The 12,433-nt window shown below is 35.1% G+C and overlaps 2 protein-coding genes across 9 annotated transcripts in view; one reads left to right on the top strand and one right to left on the bottom strand.

Annotated features, from left to right (window-relative positions):
• LOC134685397 (peregrin-like) overlaps nt 1–2,999 on the bottom strand; it is a 29,754-nt gene extending 26,755 nt beyond the window's left edge. For all 8 annotated transcript variants that reach the window (XR_010101295.1, XR_010101296.1, XR_010101297.1 and 5 more), the window contains exon 1: nt 2,955–2,999. The gene's annotated coding sequence lies outside the window, so the exon portion shown is untranslated. The remainder of the gene's footprint in view (nt 1–2,954) is intronic.
• A 7,667-nt stretch (nt 3,000–10,666) lies between these two features.
• LOC134685383 (A disintegrin and metalloproteinase with thrombospondin motifs 9-like) overlaps nt 10,667–12,433 on the top strand; it is a 108,766-nt gene continuing 106,999 nt past the window's right edge. Inside the window, exons 1-2 of the mRNA XM_063545099.1 lie at nt 10,667–10,815; nt 10,918–11,240. Of these exons, the coding sequence (XP_063401169.1) occupies nt 10,740–10,815; nt 10,918–11,240 (399 nt within the window). The 5' untranslated portion in view covers nt 10,667–10,739. The remainder of the gene's footprint in view (nt 10,816–10,917; nt 11,241–12,433) is intronic.

Here is a 12,433-nt window from a genome sequence, read left to right as displayed (position 1 = left end):
GTATTGAAAACAAACAGTTGGGAGTGCAAGTCTCTAACCTTCAGCCCCAAAGTATTGAGGAGGCCGTAGATAAAATACGGCTGTTCCAACACAGCACACAGGCAATATATGGCAAGCCAAACAGGCGTGAGGTTAGGCAAGTAACTGATGGGCAGTATGAAGCCCACCATGAGGCCTTCCACGAGTATCAGGGGCCCCATGTAAGGGATACAATGGCCATCGAGGGGGCCCCAGCCAGTACATGGAAAGTGGAGTTAGAAAAGTCTAATAAGAAGTTTGAAAACAAACTTAGTCAAGTCAACGAAAAATTAGACGACATGATGGACCAATTCAAGCAACTCCTTACAAGCCCCATTGCAGGAAGTTGTTCACCTGGCAGACAGTCAGGGACAGAAAGTTGCCACCACTGTGGGGAGAGGGGCCATTCCAAAATGGAATGCCCAAACTTAAGAGGCAAGTCCGTCTCAGGGAGTCCCTCCACTGATAGAGGGCCTCCATTGGAGAGAGTGTGCTACCACGGTTTAAAGCCTGGACATGTTAGGAAGGACTGTCTTTATTTACAGGGGAGGAATAAAACTGTTTCCTTCATAAATCAGTCAAGCAGAACTGCAACAGTACCATTAAACTTAAACGGGACTACTCAGGAGGCCAGAGTGAGTCCCCGCAAATGAAGTTAGGCCTCTCGGTAGTTGAGTCTGTACCCCAAGGCAGAGTAGTGGAGGTAGCTATAGGGAGCCCAGGGGTATGTGCAAGAAACAGAGAGGGAAACAGAGAACCCCGTGTGTCGGTACAGGTTAAAGCAAAGATTGAGTCAGAGCAGTGCTCCGATTCTGACAAAGAGGCAACTCCTGCAGGCGGCTTGGACTGCTACTTATTAAGATGTCTCACGAACATATTGAGGCATTGTGCACCAGAGTTTAACCACAGCTTTCTTCCAGGTGGGTATTTGTTGGTTGAGGAAATCCTTAAAAGGGACCCAGGCTTTGCGAAGTACTCCTTACTTGATATTCATCAACTGATTAAGGTTGATGTGGACAGTAGGTTCACTTTAATAAAGGACACAGACAGTGACTGTTGGAAAATAAGGGTCAACCAGGGGTATTCCTTGATGGTGGATACCCCAGCTACACCATCATTTGAGAAATATGAGGTGCCCCAAGGCAATTTAGTTGCTCCAGCATTGCTCACATCGGACCAAGAGGGTCCAGTGGCCAATATAATGAGAAAACCCATAGGAGCTGCTATTTTGGCCATTGAGAATAATAGTGACATTCAAAAGGTTGCTGCCCCAACAGAGACAACTTTGGTAAGTGATGCGGAGGCCCAAGAAAGTTGGGACTCCACCTCCGACGGTGAGGCTCCTACCACTTTGGTAGAAGGGGCCAGTGATGAGAAGATAGTCACAGTTTTTCCTACTCCTGTTGTTGACGGAGGAATGACTGACAATACCGAAAACAGTCATACATCCCTCACTTTTGATGACCCTTCCTCAACAGGAGGAACTGACAGAAAAGCCGCAACAGAAAGCAACAGTTGGCTCAACAATGAAAAAGTTATAACTTTCAAATCATCTGTCAACCAGGAATCTGTATACATTAATCCAGAAAGCCCTGATTCGGGATTAGGGCTACTTTTTAAAACAGATAATGTTGGCACTAGGTATTTCAATCTGCAGCAGCCACCACCAGTAGACAGTGGGACGTCAGCCTTTTGTGTGAGCACAGTTAGATCGGGTCCCAACAGAAGACAATGGGATCCTGGAATTCCCTACCCAAACAAAGGTATAAATTCATTGCAAGTGAGAAAAAATGAAACAAGACTCTTCACGACGGAGAATGGATCAGCACAATTCCTCCCGGGTCCAACTATGTAGTGGACACGCAGCTTCTAAATGGCCTGTTTCTAGTTGGTATAAAGAGTGTGAAAAGTTGGAATACGGTCCAGACTAGAACAATTCACAGTTTTCTGGGTTCCCAATTTGTAGGGAACCCATTGTACAAAATTTTAGTTAATCAGTAGACCCATGGATACAAAGGGTCGTTTTGGGGGATAGGTTTATACTTTTTAAAAATTGTTAGGGGGATAGGGTGTATACTTTAAAATTGATGCTTATTTTTTCAAAATTTGGTATTATTTCAGTATTTTATTGATTTTGGGTAAAAAACACAGGGCCCCCATCATTAGAGGGGGCCTTATTAATAAAACTGGGGGGAGTGTAGTATTCATAGGGTTAGTTTTAGGTCATCAGACAGACCATCGAGAGATGTCCGAAGAACTACCCAGAAAGCATCCTCTTCCGGTTGAAACTACTAATGGCTACAGACGCTAATATTCACTAGAAGAGCAATCGGCCGTTCCTGACTGCAGGAACGACCATCCAAGGTATTTATCGGTCTCGAGATATACTCGGGGTCACAACACCATTTAATATTTTTATGACCTGAAGTAATTTTTGAAACTCACGCTCACAGTCAAGCTTCTAGACTTTCAAAAAAGAGAGGAAAATATAAGGTTAAAAATGAAGACATCAATATCATTAGAAATTTGACTACGTCCTTCTTTTTACGGCTTTTACAGATGTAAACAAAAAAGTAAAACCAGTTTCCGGTTTCGGGTCTACAACTTAAAATTAAATCATAAGCAGTTTTGCGATATCTACTTCATAATTAACAACGATGCGAATAAATTAGGTTTATATTAACATTATACATTATCTGATATGCAGCCAACAACAGCCTGTTACAACAAGTCAAATCGACACCGACGCCGCAGCTCATGGATCGATTGTTGGCAGACAATGAAATCGGTGAATTGATATAATTTCGATGAATTAATGAAAATTTACAATAAAAAACTGATACAAATTGTTTCCTATGTTCATTTTCAACCAAAACATATATGTCTGCGTTGGTATCATTGTGTATGCTATGTGAAAATAAGTGAAAATAACAAACCTCAACAGTGCGTCCTCTTCGTTTGGCCAAGCAAGCATATGCGCATATGTTGTTGCGCAGCCCATTTCCGTTTTTCATATTTCCTCAAAGTTTAAAGCGGGAATTTTATAAATTCTTTAATGTCATCGTATATACATCTAAATAACAGCTAAATAACAGCAATATACAAATAATTGTTTTTTTGTCATTTTTTATTTATTTCTTTCATTAATATAGGGAAATACATAAATAGATCTTTATAGAAGGGGACAATGCCTTTTTAAGTTAACCAGAACCAATAAAAGAAGGACGAAAGATACCAAAGGGACAGTCAAACTCGTAAATCTAAACAAACTGACAACGCCATGACTCAAAATGAAAAAGATAAACAGAAAAACAATAGTACACATGACACAACATATAAAACCAAAGAATAAACGTGGAATAAACATTAACACTTGAATAACCTGACCTACGTTTTATAAATATTATAAGAAGTCCAGTTCTGATATTCTATACTTCAAAGGAAAGTGTCAGGCAAAAGCAGTGTTGCGTTTGAGTACAATTTCAACATTGTATTTGCGGTTTTTATTATCAATTTCTTTGATAATCGAAGTTCCAAAACATCCCTTACTCACTTTCACATTTTCATCATGGCACGACCAAGCTTTGAAAGGCTTGAAAAACAGTCCAGGTTAGATTCTTTCTTAATATCCTTAATGAAAGATAGGAGTTGAACACTGTTTCAAGCGAACGGTTAGTTTATTAATTTGTATCTCTGTGCCTTTATACATTTCTCACTTGCAACATAAAAATTTTGCAGAATTATATATGTGTACCGTATTACGTACATGCATAGGATTCCAAGAAAATAAACATAACTTCGTAAATTATGCATCTCATTCTAGTTTTAGCGAACACAGTATATATAAAGTCTGACACGACCTCCGAAAATAACAAAAGAAAACAGATATTATATAAGGACAATTCAAATTAGAAATTTTCGTTTGCAAAATATAATACTAGCTTTGGTCATGGGGCTATTGTGGTCTGTCTCGACTCACTTTGCGTTCGTCGGTTCGTCTGTCTATCTGTCAACTCTTCACATTTCAATCGTCTTAACAAAGTTTGGCAGTGCTGATGTTATGGAGTTTTAAAGTAATTCTTTAGTTAACCTGTTTCATTTCACATTATTGAAAGCATGTGCAATTGGTTTAAACACATTGACGATGTGCAAAACAAGGGTAAATTATTTTTTGTGGTGCTTCTATATCTCTTTATGTCACAACTATACGCACCTTGTCTTTCGAGGTTTAGTTCAGATTTTAGCTGATATTGCTATATAGATAATTTTACAAAAAGTGCTGGTGTCTTGAAGTTGTAGATTGGTTTGCATAGTAACAGTTTACACATGCAGAATCAAAATAATCAAAATGATCTTCCGCTTCTGTTTGTGACTGCAGCTTTATATATAACTGCAGCTTTATACACTCATATATGCAATATGAACCCCTTATATATAGTGCGTAAGTTAGGGGTGTTAGGGGAATGTTGTAGATTTTTCCACTTTGTAGTATACCTGACATAATAATGACTTCACGGTTCAGCTAACCAGCAAGTTAACCAAAGATATACCTTGGTCCACACACTCAATGAAATCGGCTGTAAATAGAAATCGAAAAAAATGCATAAAAGCTCATGACCAAATGAAAGGAACGAACAGAAAATATGAGGTATACAAAACACAACCCAACACGGAAAACAAAGATTTACCAACACAAACCCCACCAAACATCGCGGTTGCACTAACATGCTCTTGAATTCTTAGCAGTTTCTCAGTGGTACAATCAAGAAACTCACGCCTGGAATAATGTATCAGCATGGAGATATCGATATAGATTCATGAAATTGGGAGATGAAAATGACAAAGGATAAATTGAAATACTACGTAGTTATATATCTCTTTGCCGTGCAATTTAGTTCGCAACTGACCTTTCTGACATGACAACTTCTCGATATTAGTCAATAGATGGTGTGTGTCTGCTTTGTTTCAAGTTCGGTTGGACGGATTACTAGTGAGAAAACTTCATGCATATATACGAAAAACCCATTTATGAAAATTCTCTCACACAAAAATAATAGGACACATGCATCATTTAAGGATGTACACCTCTGAGGAGCCAAAAATTTCTAGAATTAAACTTTTTTTCTAAACCTCATTTTTGGGTTTATAAGACTGTAAAAAAATAATTGGTGCGCTTCTTTTTTTGCTATGGCCCACTGAAATTACCAAATTTTGATGAATTTTCCATTTTTCATCAATTTTTACCCATTTTGGGGCTATTATCGTGAAAAAAATCACAGTTACACAATTAAACTATTTTTCATAATCTCATTAAAGATGAAGGGGACCAATCTGAATAAATTCAACTAAAAAAAAATATAGGTAGGTGTTAATATAAGAAAGTTTTATCATATTTTGATGCTTTTTCCTGTCAAATTTACCATGTTTTCAATTTTGTAAATTTGTGATTTTCTGTGTTTAAAGAACAAAATGCATATTTTTACAACTTCCTTGTTATAAATGATTGAAAATAATACATATCTACGAAATTTAAAAAGTAAAAGTTATATCGGATGTTTAGATTTCTGGGAAAATCATTTTTTGTACCCCTCACCCATTTTTCTCAAAATTTGACTTGATTAGTTATAAAATTTGAAAATTGCATTACTCAAAAACTACTTATTGGAAATACATAATTCTTTCACAGAGTTAATTTTGATTATGATAATTATCAAATTCATTGCTTTATTTTCTACTTATATCATATGTTTTGGAAATAATTCCAGAACGAGATTTCGATGAGACTGAACGAGACTCAAATGTCAGAAGAATACATCCTTAAGAAGTGACCTGTGTGTTAGTTTGTGTTTTCTTGAAATGCGATCGTCTTTTAAACCACGTCCATGCATCAAACGAAACACGTATGCTGCCAAAGAGTGGTGAAACGGAAACCAAAGGGACATTCAAACTCATAAGTCGGAAATATACTGACAACGACATGACTTAAAAGGGCAAAGCCGATAAACCGTGAGACAAACAATAGTGCATAAAACACAACATTCGAAACTGAGCAACACGAGTGAAGAACATAAATTGCTACTAAAGCAAGTTTGCAGGTCTACTGACATATTTGGTTTACAGTCGAGACGAATTATATATAAATTATGGTATTCCAAGAGTTATCCGATGGAGAATGCATGTCTGTCGTAAAGTTGTCATATATTTAAACGTATATACATTAAGTTAGTCCCAAATAATACCCTATAATTTTTTTCTCATAGATAACATTCCATAATATTGTGAGTCAAGTTATTGTGTAACAAGGATACCAACGTAAACAGTAATAGAATAAGGAAAACAACAGATATACGACAATATGAGTAATTCATGTGTTCTGACAAAGTAACTGTGATAGTCTCGAGTGCGAGATGTCGATCGTGGATCCAACCCCCTATCAATTCAAACTAACTTTAATGTGGCATTAAGTAGAAGAATTTATCAGAGACAACAACCCAACCGAAGAGCAGACAACATGCTTTTCACCATTGGCAAATGAATTTTAGTTTGAACGACGCGGGCTTTCCACATAGATAGTAATATACGCTTCCGTAGATATTTTTTTAATTTTCAATCAACTCTTTTAAACAAGTAAATTGATATATGTATTTGTGACTTTAATCGTGTACAACTTGTATTTTTTTAAGAATTTGTTTTTTTTTTCATTCTCGGCCGGGTTATTATGAATGTAGATTTTTGTACCCACATCAGGCTGTCGACAGTAACACCACTTGTCATTAATAACCAGGTAGATATTTCATCTAAGTTTGGAAGTTTTATATTATCTTATTTTTCGTTCGAGATCCTTATCCATAAACACGTTTTGAGAGCACTCTTAACCCTGCTGATCATCACATTAACGAGTGAAGGATGTGAGAAGAGACTGTCGTGATATACCCAATTACATCAAATATGGATCAATGATCTCATTTCAAACTTAAATATGATATGCGATATACCTGTTATTACATTTTACTAGTTAAACAGCAAATAGACATAAATCCTTATTGACGTCATCACAATACAACGATTTTATATTTCCGTAAACAGAAAAGACCTCCTCTGATTTTGATGTGCATCATCGTACTCTCCTAGTTGCTTTGTTTATCACTGAGGGGGGAGTATACAGGGTCATCAATGCATAAATAAAGTTAACTGGTGTACCTCGAAATGAACATACATGCATGACATGTTTGCCACTGAACGAAAACTATTTCTGCCCTTATATCCAACTATGAAAAAATACTGCAAAACTGAGCAAAAATAATTCAGATATAGAATATGAATTCTAAGAACGTATAACAATTTTAATTTAACAAAAAGGGTACTTTCGCGATAGCAGAGAGGGATATTTTATTCGGTTTTGTTTTATTAGATGACAAATTAGGCAAGGGTGACCCTTTTCTAATTCTATTAAAAATCAGAAGTAGAAAAATCAGCAATCATGATAAGTGTGCTATTTAAACAAAATTATTTTTTTAATAATGTACAGTTTGAGGGAAATACAGAAAACATATATGTCTCGAGAGAAAAAAAGTGTTTAGTTCGTAACATAAAAATAAACTGATTATCTCCCTTTTACTGTGATGTATTTAATATGAAGACAGTAAAACAAACCACAATACATATCTTAATTTTACAAAGTGACAATACAACTAGATACGTAAAATTAAGACATTTCTCATTAAGCCTTTTTTACTTGCTTTGTTATGGTTTAGTTTTCTTCATTACTATAATCCAGTTTATCATACAAATTTAAAGTTGGTTTAGACAGGAGTAACATTTTGTATAGTGTAAACAGAAGACTACTCTCTCGGATTAAGTGGTGCTTTTATATTATAACTTCCACCATAATAAGATTATCAGAACTTGATCTACGATACTTTTTTAAGTGGTGCTACAGGACAAAAGGATGTAAACCCAAACTCCTATAATCCTCTTCTATATACACCAACTGTAACTTCGTCAACCAAAATCTGAGTGTTTTCGAGTTGCTTTATTTTATTGTTATGTTAGATCTACTTTGTCGTTTTTGTTTAAAGACTAACTTTCTTTGTAATTCAACTGGTTAGACGTTCAGTGACAAGTAACAGAAACTCCAAGTAATATAAAAAAGAAGATGTGCATGGTATGATTGCCAATGAGACAACTATCGACAAACTTGAGACCAAAATTACACAAACATTAACAACTATCGGTCACCGTTCGGCCTTCAACAATGAGCAAAGCCCATACCGCATAGTCAGCTATAAAAGGCCCCGATAAAACAATGTAAAACAATTCAAACGAGAAAACTAACGGCCTTATTTATGTAAAAAAATAGACCAAAATGAAATTACATATCTGAAAGCATCTTCGCTAGCCAAGGCTTACGATCCACTCCAGAGAACGGGAGTGGATCGATCGTAAGCCTTGGCTAGTGAAGATGATCTGAAAGATTACACATTGCTTTTTTCAGACCGGACACTTTGTGTTTACGAGGGTGAATGGTTATATCAATATCAGAAGTATAGTGACCGACATTAAATCATTAGGAAAAAAACTGTACACAAAGATTAAGTGAGTAAGAGTTTGATTCCATGCAGTAAATATGATATAAAAAAGAAAATGTGGTATGATTGCAAATAAGACAACTCTCCACAAGAGACCAAAATGACACAGTAATTAACAACTATGGGTCACCGTACGGCCTTCAAAAATGAGCAAAGTCCATACCGTATAGTCAGCTATAACTTTGAACGGCCCAGAAATGACAAATGTATAAATCAATTCAAACGAGAAAACTAACGGCCAAATTTACGTACAAAAAACTTACGAAAAACAAATATGTAACACATCAACAAAAGACAACTACTGAATTACAGGTTCCTGACTTGAGCATTCTCTTTGATAAGTATGATACCCAGAGTTGGGGAAAGGTCAATAAAACATGAGTTAACTAAACACACAAACATTGTATAGCTAGTGTTTAAATATTGTACGGCTGTGATTTTTCATCATGTAATATCGGATCATATCGATGTATAATAAAGGCAATGGCCTTTCCCGAACCTTTTTGTTTTATATTATGCTTCCAGTTTTTCATTGATTAAGTTACCAATGTACGATCGGGTACTCAGTAAAAAAAATATTCTCTACATCATAATGTGTTCATCCCAAATCAGAAGCGGCACGTACTGATATTTTGGTCCTCAATGCTCTTCAACTTTGTAACTTTTTTTGTGTTTGGCAATTGATAAGGGAACTTTTTATTCGAACGTCACTAATGAGTCTGTTTGCACCTGTCCTAAGTCAGGAATCTGATGTACATTAGTTGTCGTTTGTTTATGTAATATATACGTGTTTCTCGTTTCTTGTTTTGTTTATATAGATTATACCGTTGGTTTTCCCGTTTGAATGGTTTTACACTAGTAATTTTGGGGCCCTTTATAGTTTGTTGTTCGGTGTGAGCCAAGGCTCCGTGTTGAAGGTCGTACTTTAACCTATAATGGTTTACTTTTTAAATTGTTCTTTGGATTGAGAGTTGTCTCATTGGCACTCACACCACATCTTCCTATATCTATTATGAGATACCAAAATTTTCGTCTCGCTTAGATCGGCGACCATTTTAAGATTGTGCTCTAAGAACGAATAATTCATTCGTCCTACAACGTTTGATGCGTTTTTCGCGTGTATTAAAAATCGTGAATAGTTTATTTCTGTATTGGATATTTCGTTCAATTCATAGATTAGTAACAAATTAACTGTATCATACTAATGAAACTTATCTCACTACTCGTTACATGTAATTGGTTCCCCCTCCCCGGATGCTTAGTACATTATATATACACTTTAAATAAATTGTTGACAATATTTTTTGTCTTGTTATATGTTCACGTACACAATATATATATATATTTTTGTCAATATATTTTTCATTATTTAATATCAATCTCTTCGTTTTTATCATTGTAGCCTGATATGGACAATTTAAAGCTGCATTAAAGTTGCACTGTTTAGTAAATGAATAAAAAGTAATACTAAAAATAATACAAAAGTTACAAAAAAAATCGTCTCGCAACGATCGGCGACCTTTATGATTTCGAACTAAAAATCCGTTTTTCGCGTATATTCAAAATCGTGAATAGTAAGTTTATTACTGTATTGGATTTTTCGTCCAATTCATAGATTAGTAACAAATTAACTCTATATGAACGTTCAATACTTCTAAATAAATATTATACCTGTCCTAAGTAAACATAATGTTACAATACTAAATAAAGAAACGTATATACGAAACTGTAAAGTAACTAATAAGTAACATAATTTTGATATACGTTTAATGACTTCTTGAAGTTGTATCTATGATCACTTGTGAAGTTCGTGTGAACGTACCGTATGAACTGAAATAAACTATAAATCATGTTCGGATTACGTTATATACCATGCGTACTGGTAGGTTTAAATCATTTAAAATCAAAAACAATATGCTTGTGTTGTAGATATAATAAATATATTAATGCAGTAGTCTAAATGCATGTATTCTATCGTATAGTGGGAACTAATTAAAATAGAGCGACATCATTGGTTGGAGAACACACGATCAGCTTGATTGACGCGTCTGAGGTTGCACGCCCACAAATTAGACTACATGGTCCGAGTTTGAAGTGTGAAAAGAGATGAAGTTTTGACCATGTTAAGTTACGATGGCATTAGTTTTGCTAGTATTTGTACTGCTTCTTCCAATGCTATACCGGTGTCACCCAACAGGAATTCCAAAGGGTTAGTATAATTAGCTTGTTCTAATTAATATCTATTTAACAACCTCTTGTAATTTACTTGATATTTTTTTCATTTATAACATGTTTTATTATATATTTTCAGATATAAGAAGAGAAACAATAAAGGAAATAGTGTTTCCAAAGAGACTAAATTCTTATGATAATCATGATAATCACATTAATAAAAGGAGTACTCGTAATAACCAAAAAATTGTGTCTTATTCCATATCAGCGTTTGGAAATGATTTTTTACTAGATCTTACTTTTACAAAGGATATAATACCTAATAATTATGTTGTGCAAACTTTTGGTGACAACTTTACTCGAATAGAGGACAAAAGCTCCGACCAGGAGCAGTGTTTCTATCGTGGAAGTATTCAGAATGCTGGCCCCTCGTGGGCAGTATTCAACTTATGCAATGGCCTGGTAAGTCCTTTACTTGTAGTACGTAAAGATATGACACATTTCACTATTCTGTTACAGAGATGTTAAACCCTGCCTATCAACTTCGTTACTTTTCTTTGTGTGTCGTATTAAAGCTTATTTAAAAGCATTCTAACCTCCGCATATTTGCCCCCTGTAATATTTCGCCTTTCGTAAAAAAAATCATAAGTATGTACAGTTAAATTTCTCACTTGTAGGTATAGAATTTAAGCTTAAAATTCAATAAAGAGATTAAACTATCAATTGTTTTACTACCGTTCAACTCAGGTAAGCTGATTTTACTATATTAGATTAGCCGAGTCAGCTAGTTATACTTGTATTCGTCTGTCGAAGCTGCACTCGATGTATATATATACATTTTGGAAGTGCAGAGCTGGCAATCAGAAGCCAGAAAATTAAACACAATAATTTCTGAAGTTAAAGCGATATTTTTACCAATATTTCTGTAATGAATAAGGTAAATTTGGCAGGTTCATTGACCAACAGCAAATCGCAGTGCAAATTAAAAGTATAAAAATTATAGCATTGGGTATAGAGCTTGATCATGTATACTTTCCATTTTAAGTATAGGTAAAAAGACAGTATTCTTACGTAATGATAATAATTGTATAGAAGTAGACTTTGATGTAAAGACCACTCTTGCAGTCGTATGAGGGTATACAACAAAAAGGGCACACGTTCGTATTTGGATTCATTCCAACATTTGTCTCTGCTTTATTCTGTTCCGAGTGAGATCGAATAAGAGCAAAATCATGTTTCAACAGTCACACTCGCAAATGTACGATTTCTTCGTCTGTCTTTGAATTTATTTAACCTTCAGTTTCCAGAGAAACCATCTGTTTCGGAGCTCTATTAGCATGTTCATCGACTAAATCAGAGAGTTCGTCACTTTTTTCCCTGATCGTCGTGGTGTTAGCCACTCTCTTACACTCGACATATCGTTTTTTATATCTTTCTTTAATGGCATACTTTCAATGTAATACCGATTGAAAGTTGCTTATTACTTACAAACTGTAAGGTTGATATCAGTAAACAACGGATTGGATAGATTATTTATGTTTAACTTTTACAAGGATAACTAAGTCAACACTAGATACAGGCCTATATCATAAAACACTATCATAAAAGCTATCAAGCGACGCAGGTGAAGTGTCTTACATTTACGTCATCCAAAG

This window comes from Mytilus trossulus, chromosome 1 (genome assembly GCF_036588685.1).
Source record: "Mytilus trossulus isolate FHL-02 chromosome 1, PNRI_Mtr1.1.1.hap1, whole genome shotgun sequence".
In the NCBI taxonomy this organism is placed as follows: Eukaryota; Metazoa; Mollusca; class Bivalvia; order Mytilida; family Mytilidae; genus Mytilus; species Mytilus trossulus.
The sequence above is the reverse complement of the archived record's forward strand: the minus strand, read 5'-3'. Positions and strand labels throughout refer to the sequence as shown.